This window comes from Trachemys scripta, chromosome 3 (genome assembly GCF_013100865.1).
Source record: "Trachemys scripta elegans isolate TJP31775 chromosome 3, CAS_Tse_1.0, whole genome shotgun sequence".
Lineage (NCBI taxonomy): Eukaryota > Metazoa > Chordata > Testudines > Emydidae > Trachemys > Trachemys scripta.
The window spans coordinates 172,947,762-172,964,217 of NC_048300.1; the positions used below are offsets into that span (position 1 = coordinate 172,947,762).

Genomic DNA, 16,456 nt, shown 5'->3' on the forward strand with positions numbered 1-16,456 from the left:
GAAGAAGTGAGGTTTTTACTCACGAAAGCTTATGCCCAAATAAATCTGTTAGTCTTTAAGGTGCCACCAGACTCCTTGTTGTTTTTGTAGATACAGACTAACACGGCTACCCCCTGATACTTGACATTCTGTCTCCTGTTGTTTAGAAGGAATGTTTGGATTTTGAGAGATAAACAATGCAAAAAATTCTCAGGCCCAACTCTCCTGCACTTCTCTCTGTGCATGTGCCTGATTGCTGCCTCTTCAGTTTCAGGTTTGTTGCTACTTTTACAAGTAAACACCATACTGAAGAGCATGAGGAAAGGCATATATGTGAACTCTTCCCAGAGCTGTGGGTGAGATCAATTCAACTGATCTTAAAAAAAAAACAAAAAAAAATTGTAATAAATGAAACTGATAAAATGTTGCCAATGAACAAAATAAGCAAATGGAAAAGACTTTTTAGCTAATTTCTTTCATTTACAGGAATCTTAGAAGCAAGTACATTTATTTGTATAATCCTATTTAAATATAGAATTATTGAAGGTACAGCATTTTACAGGAATGTGATTTTTCAAGGCAACAGAGTCCCTGTAACTTCATCCTTAAAGAGCATGCCTACTTGCTATTACAGGATTGCTAACCCCAGGCATTCAGAAACCATCAGTCAGGCCCTCAAAAAGCATGAGATAGCCTTAAACATAATAAAATTTGGGTTCTTTTTGGTTTTTGAGTCTTAGGGTACAAGTTTTCAAGCTTTTCTCCTGAACCATGAGGGCTAGAAACTTACTTTTGAAAAATGAAAGCTGAGAATCTCATATAAATCATTGATTCTAGGACCTGCGGCTTTAAGAAAAACACTGAATATCACAAGACTCCTGATTAGGGTGACCAGATCACCCAAGTCAAATATCGGGGGGAGCGTGGCAAAAAAACAAACAAAAAAACCCCACTCTTCCTCCACAAGCGCTGGAGGGAGGCCCGGGAGACGCAGGGGAAGCGCGGGGCCAGGGTGAGTGAGAGTCCGGCCTGGCCCCAAGCAGGCAGGACTCAGTCGGGCGGTAGGGAGAGTAGGGGAGTGGCCTGTGGGGCCAGGCGGTGGCTGTTCTCCCCCCCTGGGCAGTGGGACTCGGGAGCAGCCGCTGCTGCAGCTCCCACTGCCGCGGGGGGAGGAAGCGGCCGATGGCCAAGCTCGGTGGCTGTGGCTCTGGCGCTTCCAAACCCCCCGAGCCCGGGCCTGCTGCGGGGACCTAGCCAGCCCAGCGCCCAGCCCCTGGCCGGTTGCATCTGGGCTGGCTGCCCAGCTGGTGCTATCCCACGGCAGCCCCAGAGGGGGGCAGCAGGCCCCAGCCCCCCCGTCCCGTTCGGGTCCCGCAGAGGAATGAACGGGGCTGGGCTGCCGATGCCTCCACCCGGGGCCGCTGTGGGATTGCACCAGCTGGGCAGCAGGCCAGACGCGACTGGCCAGGGGCTGGGCGCAGCGTGCACGCTGCTGGGTCTCAGCAGCAGGCCCAGGCTCGAGGGGTTTGGGCCCGGGCGCCAGAGCCGCAGCCGCCAAGCTTGGCCATCGGCCGCTTCCTCCCCCCGCGGCAGTGGGAGCAGCAGCAGCGGCTGCTCCCGAGTCCCACTGCCCGGGGGGGAGAACATTGGTCGGGACGCGGGACAAACAAGGAAATATCGGGACAGTCCCGATAAAATCGGGACGTCTGGTCACCCTACTCTTGATAAAAGAGTTGGCAACACAGTGTAACGAACAGTGTCTTGCCTCTATGATATAAACTGTATGTGCTATATAAATCTTTGAGTTTAACATATCTTGAACTGTACATTTTTCCATCTAAACATTAGCTGTTGAATGGGCTAGCTTTATTAGCATCCCAGTGAATATTCTCTCTCTCAAAAACAGGAAAAAAAAAAAACACGCTGAAAGGCAATCAATGAGGCTAATGAGATTTTATGTGAATCACCCGCTATTTGCATTCCGTTAGATCACGTCTTTGATAGAAATAGGGAAAACATTTTATGAAATGCACATCAGGATTGCTGTAAATACTGCAAAGGATGTGATGGGGAGCCTAAGAGGCAAGCTAAAAATTCAATAAATAATAAATTCAAGGGTGGGCAAAAAAAAAACCCCACAATATTTCTTCAAACTATAAACAATTAGAAGAAAAAAGTAATGAGGAAAAGCTGTGCATAACCTTGAGACCAAATAATGAGGCATCAGAGAGAGCAATACAATGAGGCAATCTGGTACCAAATCAGCAATTGACAATAATGATAAATAACTACAGAAGAAAAAAATTTTTATATACTAGTGAGTAGTCCTGGGCAGCTGCTTGATGTATCAGGGATGAAACCCCAAGTATACCAAGTAGCTCACCAAGTTCTCCTCCTTCTCTAATTTCTCCTTCAGCATATGCTTCAGAAGAGCCCCCTCTTAAATCTTCTGTGGGGGATCTGTCTTTGGTCCCTGTCTCTTCTCCGTCTCTTCTCCTTCTCTCCAGACCTGTCTCCTATCCAAATGAAAATCTTGGCCTGTCTCTTGGACATTTCCTTGTATATAGATAAACCAGAGCTCTTAATAGTCCCCCAAGCTTTCCCCACTATCTCCTTTCTTGATCACTGTAGCACTACCACCATCTTGCATATTATGCAGGCCTGTTACCTTGATGTCATCTCTGACTTGGACCTGTCTCTAGGTCCTTGCATCTAAGCTATGTCTAAACCTTGCAGATTCTTTCTGCCTAACATTGTTAAGATATGGCCTTTTCTATTCATCCACACAGCTAAAACTTTTGTCCAGGCTTTCATCATCTCATGTCTCAATTACTGCAACATCCTTCTCTCTGGCCTTGACAAATGCAGTCTTACCCTGCTCATATCCATTCAGAATGCCGCTGCAAAGATCATTTTCCTAGGTAGTTACTTAGACCCTGTCACCCCACTCTTTGCATCCCTCCACTGTCCAGAGGCGGCAGGTTTGTATAAGTTTTGGTGGTGCCCAGAACAGGTCAAGTCCCCCCCCACCTGCCTTGTAAGCCAATATACAGTAACTCTTCACTTAAAGTCGTCCCGGTTAATGTTGTTTTGTTGTTATGTTGCTGATCAATTAGAGCAGTGGCTCTCAAACTTTTTTTTCCAAGGACCACTTGAAAATTGCTGAGGGTCTTGGTGGACCACTTAATGATCTTTCCAAATGTTGTATGTACCGTTAGCTAACTACTGTAAAGCGCTTTGGATAAAAGTGCTATGTAAAAAAAAACCCTAAATAATAATTAACTTATTTTGTTCTACACATAAAAGCACACAACTCATATTATAATATCAGCAGTCTTAACCTTTCTAATGCGATGGACGTGCCATCTCTCCCCTGCCATAGCAGCCCCCAAGCTGGGACTGGGAAGAAGGGGGGCCCTCTCCCTCTCTCCTCCACCACAGCAGCCACAGAGCTGAAGCTGGGAAGGAAGGGGGTCTCTCCCCAGCAGCTGCAGCCCTGAGCCTCTTTTCTCTGGCTGCCATAGCCCTGCATGTCCCAAATTCTCCTCACACCACTGCCCCCTCCCACCTACTCCCTATTCCCCCTCAAGGCCACCACCTCACCTTACATGTGCATCTTCTCTAGGGTCCAGGCACCTAATTAGCCACGCAGGCGTGGCTCCACTAATTAGGTGGGTGGCCCTTCATTCTCTCATGTGTGGCCACCCAGGAGTGCACCTTAGAGGGAACTATCCACGGACCATCTGAATGGAGCTTGCAGACCACTGGTGGTCTATGGACCACAGTTTTAGAACCTCTGAATTAGAGAACATGCTTGTTTAAAGTTGCCCAATGCTCTCTTATAGTGTTGTTTGGCAGCCACCTGCTTTGTCTACTGCTTGCAGAAAGAGCAGCCTGTTGGAGCTAGCTGGTGGGGGCTTGGAACCAGGGTGGACCGACAGCCCCGCTATCAGCTCCCCTAAGTTCCCAGGGCGGCTGCCGCCTAGCAGACTATCAATTGCTGGGCAGTCCAGTTGTCTCTCCCACCCATTGCTGTGTGCTATTCCTGCCCTCTGGCTTGGAGCTGCTCCAGGAGCCTCCTGCTTGCTGTGCCAGGGGGGCAGGGATAGCTCAGTGGTTTGAGCATTGACCTACTAAACCCAGGGTTACAAGTTCAATCCTGGAGGGGACCACTTAGGAATCTGAGGCAAAATCAGTACTTGGTCCTGCTAGTGAAGGCAGGGGGCTGGACTCAATGATGCTTTCAGAGTCCCTTCCAGTTCTATGAGATAGGTATATCTCCATTTATTTATTGTATTTATGTCCCATTTTCATAGGGACAGTCCTGATTTTTGGGTCTTTTTCTTATATAGGCTCCTATTACCCCCACCCCCCACCCCATCCTGATTTTTCACACTTGCTGTCTGGTCACCCTATGTGAGGGGGGTGGGGGGAGGAAGAGGGGTGCTGTTGTCAGGGTGTCCCCCTCCCCCATTCCTGCCTCCCATCTCCACAGAGCAGGGTGGGACACGATAGGGCTCAGACTGGAGGGAGCTTGCTGGCAGCAGCTGATGTCTCAAAGTCTCTCTCTCACACTCTGTCTCTCTCTCTGCCATGCTGTCTTTCTCCCTCCCCCCCTCCATTCCTGCTGCTTTATAGAGTGTGAGGCTGCATTAACAAGGTGTTAACCCTTGAGAGCCTAGTCGAGTGCTAGTTCATCATTTAGCAGTAAGGCATTCCCTGGGAAATAGTCCACCCTCTGACTCCACCTCAAACAAGCTTCACAATCATCATTGCTGCGTACAGTATTAAATTGTTCGTTTAAAACTTATACTGTGTATATATATATATATATAAAATATAGGCTTTTGTCTGGCAAAAAAAAAAATTCCCTGGAACCTAACCCCCCCATTTACATTAATTCTTATGGGGAAATTGGATTAATTTAACATCATTTCACTTAAAGTAGCATTTTTCAGGAACATAACTACAACCTTAAGTGAGGAGTTACTGTATATTTTTTAAAATAATGTAAAAATGTGAGGGCTCTGGGGTGGGGCTGTGGATGAGGGGTTTGGGGTGTGGGAGGGGGTCAAGACTGGGGCAGAGGGTGAGGTACAGGGGGTGAGGGCTCTGGGGGAGACAGGGATGGGGAGTTTGGGGGGCAGACAGGCTGCCCCGGGGCAAGGGCCAGAGAGGAGGATTTCCCCCAGCCCTCTCCCCACAGACAGCAGCGAGCTCCAGGGGAGGGCCCTGCACCCCCCTCCACCCCCCTCCCCACACCACACTCACCTCTCACCTCGCACCTGGTAACCCTGGTGGTCTATGAACTTGAACTACATATGGTGGGAGGGAAGTTGCAATATGTTAAAAAATTGTTTTATTAATTACTCTCCAAATTCCAAGTTCTTTTTCCTTCTCATATTTTCGCCCAATAAATGTGCCACTGTCCCCAGGCCAAGCTTCTCCCCAGCTCCAAAACGTGTTGCCATGCCCAGTCTTTTGCACAAAGGTTCATTTTTTAAAAGAGGTTAGTTAGCAAACAAACAGAAAAGTAGTCTTTTAACTTAATCCTTGGCCCCAGGCTTCAGGGCCATCCCTCCCAGGGGTCTCTGGCACTCCAGCTCCTGGCAGCTTCCCAGCCTCAGTTAGCTGAGGCTCTCCTGTCTTCTTGGAGCAACAGATCCAGGGCTGCTTCCAGCCCTCTTTAATTGGCTGAATTGGGCTCACCTTCTCTGGTTCAGGGCAATGGGCTTAGTCGATTCACAGGGACCAGCCATTCTGTGACACCCATCTTGTGGAATATAATATGATAGCTTAAAAATCGCAATGTGCCTATCGAGTTTTAATAACATTGTGGGTGTAAGGATCACTCCACTAGTATTACTATGAATTGACTTAAAAACAAAAGTACTAGTAGTAAACATTAATTATGGTAAAGTGCAAAAGGCCCCAGGTATGATTGGGTCTCCATTGTTCTGGGTATTCCATAAATATAGGTAAGAGACAATCCATGACCCACAGGATTTACAATCTAATGCCCCAGTCCTGTAAAGATTTACATGCATTCTTAACTTTATACTTTATACTTAACTTGACTTGTCCCAGGACTACCCACAGTGAGTAAAATTAACTATGTGTATAAGTCTTTGTAGGATTGGGGCTTTTGTAAAGGCACAGCTCAGTGCAACAAAATAAGTCTACTCACCGGATTGCAGGTTGGGAACTTGCCGTGGTTATTTAACTGCATCACAACAAAATGGGGGGAGGGGAGGAAACTCCCACTGACTAAAACAGGAAGTAAGGGAAGGGTGGATCCTGGCTCCATCCTACAATACTCTGGGTACCCTATCATAACCACTTTGCTCCAAAGGCCTATAAGACACGAAACCAGTGAAGACGTTTGGGGATTGAACTTACAAGCAAATGAATATGGTGAAGAATTGTTTTTGGTTTTAAATGAAGGGTAAAGGTAGGGTGAAGCATGGCTGTCTTGGGGAAGTTAGTAAGAGTAAAGGAGTTAGTAAGACTAAGGGAGAAAGGAAAAAGAAAAAGATAGGTAGAGGGATGGTCACAGTCCATCACCTGCTTTGCCACCATCAGCATAGGATACGCTGTTGAAGACTCTTTCTCGTTATGTTAAAGGAAAAAATCGTATGAGTTCTATTGTCTTTTTTGCTAACAAAAGTTGGTATGGGTTCAGAAAGAGGTAATACCCCACTGACCCCACATGTATTTACTTGGATTTTTTTTACAAACTAATGTTCTGGACACCTGTGATGACTTTTAAAAATACACTAATAAATAATCAGTAATAATGACACAAAAATGAATGGAAGAGCGAGAAGATCGTAGGACAAAACACAGACTTCCAGAAACATACCCGAAACCCTGGGCTAATAGGCTGGGAAAAGTCCTGAGAGCCTTTGGACTGAAAGATATTTAGTTAATTTATGTTGTAGGTACTATTTCCATACTTTATCACACAAGCTTTATACCCATCTAACTGCCCTTTTGCAACCATCTAACTAGTTGAGTGTATTACAGAAGTGCTGTTTGTGACTTCATAGTTAAAGGTGAGTTGTTCTGCACAATTTACATGTACTCTTTGAGTGCAGAATGAAATTTCTAAGAATTTACAAATAAATGTTTGTTTATGAGTTAAATTTTTTTTAAACATGCCCCTTGTGAAATTTAAGCATTTATTGATTTCTTTGACCCTATTGACACCATGCAATAAACATACAATTATGATTAAGGCATTTTAACCTTCATGATCTTAGATTAGATTAAACTGATTGTTAAAGATAGAATAGTTTTCGCTTATGCTTTTAACTCATGGCAAGGATACAAGGCTGAGTTAAGGTTCTGTGGGTGTTTTAATTGTATTTCCCTTCCTTAATGTTTAGCTTTCTTTAACCTGAACTGTGAATTTCTTGGTTTTGTAGTGCTTGTTTCTGGGATATTTACAAAATTGTTGTAATGTATTTAACCATTACATTGTTGATGTACTGTATGCATGTACTCTCAGCCTGATTTCATTTTAACACAGATATTTTTATCTCAGATTTATAGGTATAATTTATTGCATGATTTTTATTTTCTATCCTTTGTCAGTAGGTGTGATCAGGGAGAGTAGGGATGTATGGCAGCTCCCCATAGCCTATGATCGGGAAGTCATGGGTATGTGGTGGCCCCAATCCTCCTAATGTGTGATGGGGAAGAGTGGTGTTGCATGGTGGCCTCTCCCAGTGTGTGATGCCAGAAGGGAGAGTTGTGTGGTGGCCTCCCACAGCATGTGACTAGGGAGGTGTGTTTAGTGGCCTCCACTAGTGTGTGATGAGGGAGGGTGACCAGATAGCAAGTGTAAAAAATCAGGATGGGGGTGGGGGGTAATAGGTGCCTATATAAGAAAAAGCCCCCCAAATCAGGACTGTCCCTACAAAATTGGGACATCTGGTCACCCTAGGGAGGACAGGAGTGTGAAGTGGCCTTTCCTCACATGTTATTGGGAGGGGGGTGTGGCAGTTTCCCCAGTGTGATGTGGGGGAGAGGATGGGTCTGTAGAGGCTTCCCCCACTGTGTGATAGGGACGGGATGGGTTTGTGGTGACCTCCCTCCGTGTGTGATTACAAAGGGGTGTGTAGCAGTTCTTCCCCAGCCTATGTGGTGGGGAGGGAGAGGAGGGTATGTGGTGGCCTCCCCCAGCCTGTGTGATGGGGAGCGAGGTTTGTGTGGTGGGGATGGGCGGTGGGGCATGCAGCAGCCGCCCCCCGCCTGATGCCGGAGGGAGGGATACCGTGTGGTGGCCTCCCCACTCTCTGTGTGCTGCCGGGGGGAGGGGCGTGCAGCAGCCCCCCCCCCCCACCCCCCCGTGGGTGACCGGGAGGGAGGGGTGCGGCTGCGGGGAATTTCCTTGTGCGGACGCACGAGAGAACAACACACGCCAGACGGCGGTGGGGTGTGAGCAGGGCGCTGCCGGTTGCTGAGCAATGTAAGCGGGGTGCCCCCTCCCCTTTCCTCCCCCGGAGCCGCCCGCCCCCCGTCCCCGCCCCGCCATGCCGGACCAGATCTCCGTGTCGGAATTCGTGTCCGAGACCAATGAGGATTACAAGTCGCCCACCGCCTCCAACTTCACCACGCGGATGGCTCAGTGCAGGAACACGGTGGCGGCCATCGAGGAGGTGAGAGCCGGGGGCAGCTCGGGCGGGGAGGGGCTGCAGCGCCCCTCCGGCCTGGCGCCGCGCTCTGCTCGCCGCGGCGGGGAACAAGGCGCTCACCGCTGCCTGCTCGGACTGCCTGGGGAAGCGCCCTTCGGCCGCCCGGAGAAGGGAGCGCCGGGCTGGCCCGGGGCTTACCTCCTCCCTGGACCCCCTTCCGCCGGCGGGGGGGGGGGCGCTGTGACTGCCTCCCCCAGCTCCCAAGGGCTCGGCTCCCCTCCGCCGGCGCCGGGAGAGGGGCTGTGGCTCTTTCTCCCCCAAAGGCCCAGCCCCCTTCCTCGGCATGGGGGCTGTGGCTGTGTCCCCCACACTCCCGGCCCGGGGTCAGGGGGCTGTGTCCCCCTCAGCCTGCCATACAGGGCCTTTTACCTCTCCTCCCCCCGGGTGTGTCTGGCTGCATCCCCCAGCGGTTTGCAACACCCCTCGGGAGGAGAGCTGTGTCTGTCTCATGGAGGGAGGTTTTTTGTTAAAGAAATTTGAAATTCCTCAAGCAAAATCCTTCCTCACCTGAGGGCGACCGTAAAAATTGAGGCGGGAGTCTTTTCCCCCCCCATTCAAAGGAGATTCGGGACAGGTCTGAGCACAGTTAGAACCTATCCTGTCTCTTGTCCCGTGGGTAACAAAATAAAACGTTTCTGCATATTTTGATTGTAGTAGTAGCCTCTCTGAACTAACTTGTGAACAAAATAATCTCGTTTGGTATGTAGAGTAATTTGTTCCATCAATTGATATACTGTGTGTCTGTTTGGTTTTGCTTATTTTGCAGTATGTTTATGTTAAAAAAATCAATTAAAGTTTTAAACAAAAATCTTGAGACTCACTAGGTTTGAAGTGTCCCTCCCCACAAAAAATGCCACACGCTATCAATTATATAAGTATCTTAAATATGTGAACAAAACAGAGCATTTGTTGTTTAAATGCCTTTTTCAAGATTTTCCTGTTTTGCCAGTCCCTAAACCCTTGACTTTGAATTCAAACTAATTTGCATGGGAGGAATTACTGTTTTGCTCCTGAAGTAATTTTGTCCTCCACACAAACTTTTTACTCTTAAATGCCTGTATTTAATTATACCTTTTAAAGCAGATTTTAAGGTTAGCAATTAAATATCAATGTTTTTCAGAAAATTTAATTAATATATGGAGATATCCTATCTCCTAGAACTGGAAGGGACCCTGAAAGGTCATCGAGTCCAGCCCCCTGCCTTTACTTGCAGGACCAAGTATTGATTTTGCTGGAGATCCATAAGTGGCCCCATCAAGGATTGAACTCACAACCCTGGGTTTAGCAGGCCAATGCTCAAACCACTGAGCTATCCCTCCCCCATTTATACATGTGAAGACCTTTTTTTCTGCCGAAATTTACTAAACACAAATGAACAGTGAAATTATTTAGGTCTAAAGCAAGTTACTGTAAATAGTGTTGTCAGATCTCCTGATTTTATCACAAGTCTCATAATATTTTATTTATATATATTTTTAAAAGCCAGATCTTTTGGTACTATATGATTATGTGAGAATCTCAACTGTAAATTTTTAAAGAGTGAATTTCTAGCCTTCCCAATTGTTGAGGAAAAAACTTGAAAATGTGAACCCTTAAAGATAAGAAGGCAAGTAAAAAGAGTCCAACATATATTATTTTTTAAGAAGTCATGATTTTTAAGACAATCTCAGTGCCGGGCATCCCAAATTCATGACTTTAGCATGTGTAGTTGGCTGTACTGATGTACTCATTTTGGGGGGCAGGGGGGGACGGCTGAAGAGAATGAACTAACGATGTTCTTGAAAACTTCACTGTTACTTACAATCAGGAGAATGTAGCACATATAAACTTGAACATGTTTGGTTCCTATCTTATTTAATCTGATTATCAGTTGTTTGTTTTGAGGTCAGACCAATGTTACATTGCTGGTTGGTTTCAAAGAAACACAATCAGTATGTTATATCTCAATTTGCATCTTTAGCGGTTGCAGGTATGTGACAAATCTTTTTTAGAAAAACCTGGCAAAATGGCCATGAAAACTTACTAGCTCAGGCAAAAAATGTGCTCATCTATTCTGTATAATAATGATAATGAATACAATCAATATTTTACAGGTCTGTCAAAAATGCTTAGCCAGGGTGAATAGAATTTTACAAGGCTGCATTAGAGGTTGTATTGGCAGTCACTCTGCTTATTCACGGTCATTAATTTCTTTAGCAATTTTGGCAAAATATCAGCAATAGGTTGTTCCTACTGAGATCCTGAAATTATTTAATTAAATGGAGTACTCCTTTAAAAAAAAAAAAGTCTCAAGAATTAAAGGACATTATTCATAGGTTTAAATCTATAAAATCTGGGTTCATATTCAATTTTTTGATATTCACATCCTTCATGCTTGGTGGTCTATTGGTTTTTCAGGTTAAAGATGTTGCTTTGGTAAAAAGCTGTCTATACATTGCCTAATAGAGAAAACAACACTTTTTTCTAGAGGTTTGATAGAAGCTAGTATATCAGCTTGACGCAAAAGAAAGCTTAATAAAGCTTATAGTTGAAAAGGTAAAGTAAATGTGACAAATGTGTTCTGATTGCACTAACACAGATACCACAGATTTGAAACCTCAGTATATGTTTTCAGTCTGTAATGTGCTAACTAAACTACAACATAAAGTATGTTACTAAAATCTAGGAAATCTGGTTATGTACCTGTGTAAAGTTTAAGAATGTAGTGTTTGAAATGGGGGATGGTAAAAGGAATACTGTTCAGACTACTGGGTAGTGTTTGGATTTCAGCTAATAAATGGACACGAAAGAACTAGTTTGCTAACTGAACACTTACAAAACTGGTGGATTATAGAATAGTTGTGATTCCATCTTAGTCTTATCTGCTAATTATCTGATTTTAAACTTCATTAATGACTGAGCCTTCCCTTTAAAAGTGTCTTTTGAAGGTGAGGTGGGAGCAGTTTTCTAGCTTCTGCCAGTGAGTAGATCAGAAAAAATGCTGGACAGTTTGCAGAAATCATTAAATTGAAAGCCTGCTCCCCTTTTTACTTCCCTTCCGGACTATTTGTATTGTGTTGTTTGAGTACCAGAATCTGATCAGTGTTTGCTGCTGCTAGTAGAAAGAGAATCAGGAAAGGTCTGTTCTTGGAACAGACAAAAATGTCAGTATTGTTGTACAAGATACGTGATTCCACCATTTCTGCAATTTTTCCATTCTTAGGACGCTGTCCTGAGAGGTGCTGAGCATCTGCAGCTCCCATTGAAATGAATTTGCAAGTGTGCAGAACTGCTGAGGATCAGGCACTTTATATCATACTTTCTAATCTTTGCATATGTAGTAATAAGTAAGTTTAAACAAGTTTCAAATTAGTGTCTGCTAGCTCAGCTCAGGGTCATATGTTTGGGGGAGGGGATGTTCAAAATCAGTAATCTAGTTTAAAAAAAGATTAACATTTGTAAGCTTACTATTTCTAGTATAGGTTCCAGATGCCCATATTGTAGCAGGGCCTACAAATGTGAAATGACTTTTTAATGCTGTGCACATTGAGTAGCAAAAGCCTGACTTTACCATTGCTTTTGCTAAAAACACGTTTTTCATTTTTACATTGTGACTTTAATAATAATAATAATAATTAATAATAAAAAAGACCCATAAACTGTAGTGAATTCTGTGAGATGCCACTAATCATGGGGGTCATGAAAAATTTTAGAAATTGTTATTCCATAAACTCATTTAGTGATGGCTGGAATCCATGTATGTGTTTTGTGAATGGATTGAAGAAAAAGTTGTATAGTAAAGGCTGGTACTGAAATCCGAAAGAACCAAATACTTATTTTTTATTATTTATTATGGTAGTGCTTAGGGACCAAGTGAGAACCGGGCCCCATTGTGCTAGAGGCTTTACACACAGAACAGTAGATAGTCCCTGCTCCAGAAAGCTTTCAATCTAAATGAGTGCAGTAAGTGCTCCAAGTGCAAGGCGTACTTCTTCAACCTTGCTTTCTCTAATTTATAAACATGTAGCAACATGCATATCACTAACAAACAAACAAAACCCTACCAAAACAAAATACTCTACTGCACATACAATTCTCCTCCTGGGGAGAGGATGAGAGAATAGTCCACACGTGGTAGTTGTTAATTACGTCATTTAATGCGCAGCTGGAAGATGCTCAGATACTGTGTGATGAGCACAGTAAAAAAAAAAAAAAAACTATAGAAAACAAGTAGAAAAAACTGAGGGTAGAGAAAAGGAGCATAACACATAAGCAGTGAACAATGTGAGGTGGCAAATGTTACATCAGTTACATGGATTTTTATTTAAAAAATAAAACTTATGGTTATGTGTGCATGCATACACAAATTCCTGGATCGTAGCATGGTAAACACTACATAAAAGGCAGAATTACAAGCCATGATTTATCTATGATAGGAGTGTTCTATTTCATAGAGTGCAGAATATTTTAATTAATTTTATTTTTGTTTCTTTAAATCTCTTGTTGGATTATTGCTGATGGACTATATGAATTAAAGAAATGAGTTTTAGCAGTGGCTGGTTGTATCAAGCCCCTACATCTACTTTAGCCTCAGAACTAAAATTAAATAGTGGTGTGGGTATTGATTTTTTTTTTCTTATCTCCACCATTTCCTCTTAAAGTTTGGTTCTAGTCTAAAAATGGCATTGTGGAGATTCCATGATTATTGTGTCTCAATGATTCCATAACTGCCAGCCCCGCAACCTCACTCTGGGTGCTCTCAGTCACAATATGTTTTTTTTTCCTTGTTACCCCGCATAATAAAGGTTTTGCAGACCAAAATTGAGTTGTAATGTCTGAATTGTATGATCTATGGCAACCCCACTGCTTTCAGTGGGTTTGGAGAGGTGTAACTGATTGAAACTTGGTAAATAACAGTAATGCACAAAAAGGAATAGAATTCAGGTTGCTTTCTCTTAGCTGTTGAAGCTTTGGATGACTAATGAGTAAAAAGCAGTAAAAATTTGTCAGTAAAGAGACATGACTCTGAATACACATGCAATATCTTTATGATGTCTATTTTTATTTGTAAGCTCTTTGGAGTGGTGACTGGAAACCTGTCTTTTTAGATCTCTGTGAAGAGCCTACACACTTTTTGGAGCTGTATAAATAATCTGAGTGAGAAGGAGCCATTTTCTACTATTGTTTAGAGTATAAGAATATTTGCATCTCTTGATGCATTGTGGAAAATTTTAAAATCTTAATTTTTGTAATATTTAGTTTTTAATAAAAACATATTCACGCACACTATGCTTTTCCTTTCAAAACATATTTGTGCATTTTCTCCCCTTATTACTGGATATAGCTTCATAAATTCATCATATTTTTAAATGCTTCTCTTCTGTAGTTAAACCTCTGACATTGTCATCTGACGTTACTGGGGAAAATCATCATGATACAAACAGGAATAAGTCTTCAAATAGCAGTGTTTATTTTGGGGGCAGGAGGTCACGAAGGAATAAGCTGGAGTAATGTATGAAGTCTTCTGGCTAAATGCTAGGACTTCATCTGTAGCTGTGTCAGAGGACGGAATTTAGCCCTTAAATATGGACTGAAAACCTTTTGTAGTGTGGAGGATGTTTTAGGTAGTTAAACTTAATAGGTCATCTAGGTTCACTATGAAACTTGTTTTGGTGGGACATTGTCCCACCAGTGATACTAAACTCTCCACCATCAACCTTACCATCTCTGTCTCTCCCCCTCTCATCCCCTCCATGCCCCCAAAAGTAGGGAGGTGTATAATTTCCAGAGAATCATGCTGCAACTTGATTCAGCCCATCCCCATCTCTCTTGCGACTTCTCAGTGGCAGAATTAGCTTTTCTAGACTCAATATATTTTTTGTTTTCAACTAACATGAGCAGATGTCTAATTCTTCATCTTCATTTTTCTCTTTTTTTCTCTTCCTACCATGTTGTTATTGGTGGTAGTATTAATGGGAGCCCTAGTCATTGACAAGAACTCCATTGTGCTATGTACTGTATAAACATAGAACAAAAAGTCAGTTGCGGCCCCAAAGAGCTTACAGTCTAAGTGTAAGACAGGAGACAGCAGATGGATACAAACAGATGGGTGAATCCAAGGAAATAATGAGTCAACAAGAGTTGACATCTCAAAAGTGAGTGAGGGATGATAGGTGGGGTGGGGATGAGAGTTGAAAGTGAAGACAAATAGCTTCTGTTTGATGTGATAGAGAAGGGGGAGTCAGTCAGGGGTTGTGAAGAGAGGGGTGACATGGTCAAAGTGACAAGCTAGAAAAATGATCTTCGTAGCAGCACTCTGAATAGATGTGAGTGGGGTAAGGTTGCATTTGTCAAGGCTGGAGAAAAGGATTTTTTAATTGAGAATCAAGATGAGGAGAGTCTGGATGAGAGTTTTTAGTTGTTTAGATGGATAGGAAAGGCCACATCTTAGAGATGTTATGCAAAAAAAATCTGCAACATTTGGCCTGGATGTGAGGACCTAAAAAGAAGTCTGAGTCGAAGATGATGCCCAGGTTGCAGGTCAGAGTGACAGACAGGCTGATGGTGTTATCTAGAGTAATTGAGAAAGGCAGTAGTGAGGAGGGATTGGGAAAGCTAAAACACAGCTTTTAATCTATGTTGCACTTGATCTGATGGCTAGACACTTACAGGGAGATGTCAGAGAGACAGGCTGAGAGATTAATTTGTACAGGAGACCGGTCTGGAGTAATGAGGTAGACCTGTGAGTTGTCAGTACAGAGATGGTAGTTGAATCTGTGTTTGCACATGAAGTTGTTGAGGGAGAAGAGATGGGGATCAAGGACAGAGCCCCTGAGGAACCTTCACAGAAAGTTTGAGGGGGATTAGGAGGATCCTCTGAAGAACATGGCTGAAGAAGCAGTTAGGGAGGTAGGGATACCTAGGAGAGGACAGAGTCACAGAAGCCAAGTAAGAACAAGGTTTCAAGAAGAAGATAGTAATTGACGGTTTCAAAGATGGTTGACAGGTGAAAGAGGTTAAGGATGGAGTACTGGTTCTGACCTTTGGCTAGGTGAGAATGGTTTCAGTGGCATTTAAGGGTCAAAAACTGGATTGGACAGGGTCTAGGATGGAATTGGGGGAGAGAGACTCCACATAGTGATTGTAGAGAGCATGTTCAATTATCTTCGAGATGGGGCAGTTGTTGAAGAGGAAAATTGTGGGAGTGTGAGAGGTTTTTTTAAAAAAAAAAAAGAGTAAGGAAGTGGATGAGAGTGTGTGTGAGAGAGAAATCAGGAAATGTGGTGGGATCACTGGGAAAGTGGCGGTGGGTCAGAGGAGAGAAGAAGAGAGTTGTAGGATGGCAAGGGGAGAAGGAAGGCAAGCTGAGGGGAGGGGAAAAGTCATATAATATTTTATCTGTTTTATTTTGGAAGTAATTGGTGAGATCCTTGGCAGAGAGAGAAATGGAAGCGGGAGGAGGGGAGGGTTTGAGGAGTGAGTCAAAGGTGGTGAAAAGGGAGCTGGGATTGTGAGTGTGGGATTCAGTTAATTTGAGTAGTAATTATGTAGCTAACAAGATGGCAGAACTGGAGGAGAAGAGAGAGAATTTGTAGAAGAGGAAGGCAGCCTGGTCACAAGACTTCTGCCAGAGACTTTCCGTAACACTAGAGTAAGCAGCTGAAGCAGATGTTGGGGATGAGTCAGGGCAGAGGGTTGATAGGGCGAAACTTGCACTGGAAGAGAGGGGCAAAAGAGACAAAGGTGGAGGAGAGTGAAGTATGGAGAGAATCAACAACCACGTTAAGAGAGGAGAGAGC

General features: G+C 43.9%; 1 protein-coding gene across 4 annotated transcripts in view; it reads left to right on the forward strand.

The window, feature by feature from the left end:
- Nucleotides 1-8,499: 8,499 nt before the first annotated feature.
- The window catches only part of ASAP2 (ArfGAP with SH3 domain, ankyrin repeat and PH domain 2), a 173,105-nt gene continuing 165,148 nt past the window's right edge, over nucleotides 8,500-16,456 (forward strand). For all 4 annotated transcript variants that reach the window (XM_034766472.1, XM_034766474.1, XM_034766473.1 and 1 more), the window contains exon 1: nucleotides 8,500-8,642. In XM_034766472.1, the coding sequence (XP_034622363.1) occupies nucleotides 8,517-8,642 (126 nt within the window). In that variant the 5' untranslated portion in view covers nucleotides 8,500-8,516. The remainder of the gene's footprint in view (nucleotides 8,643-16,456) is intronic.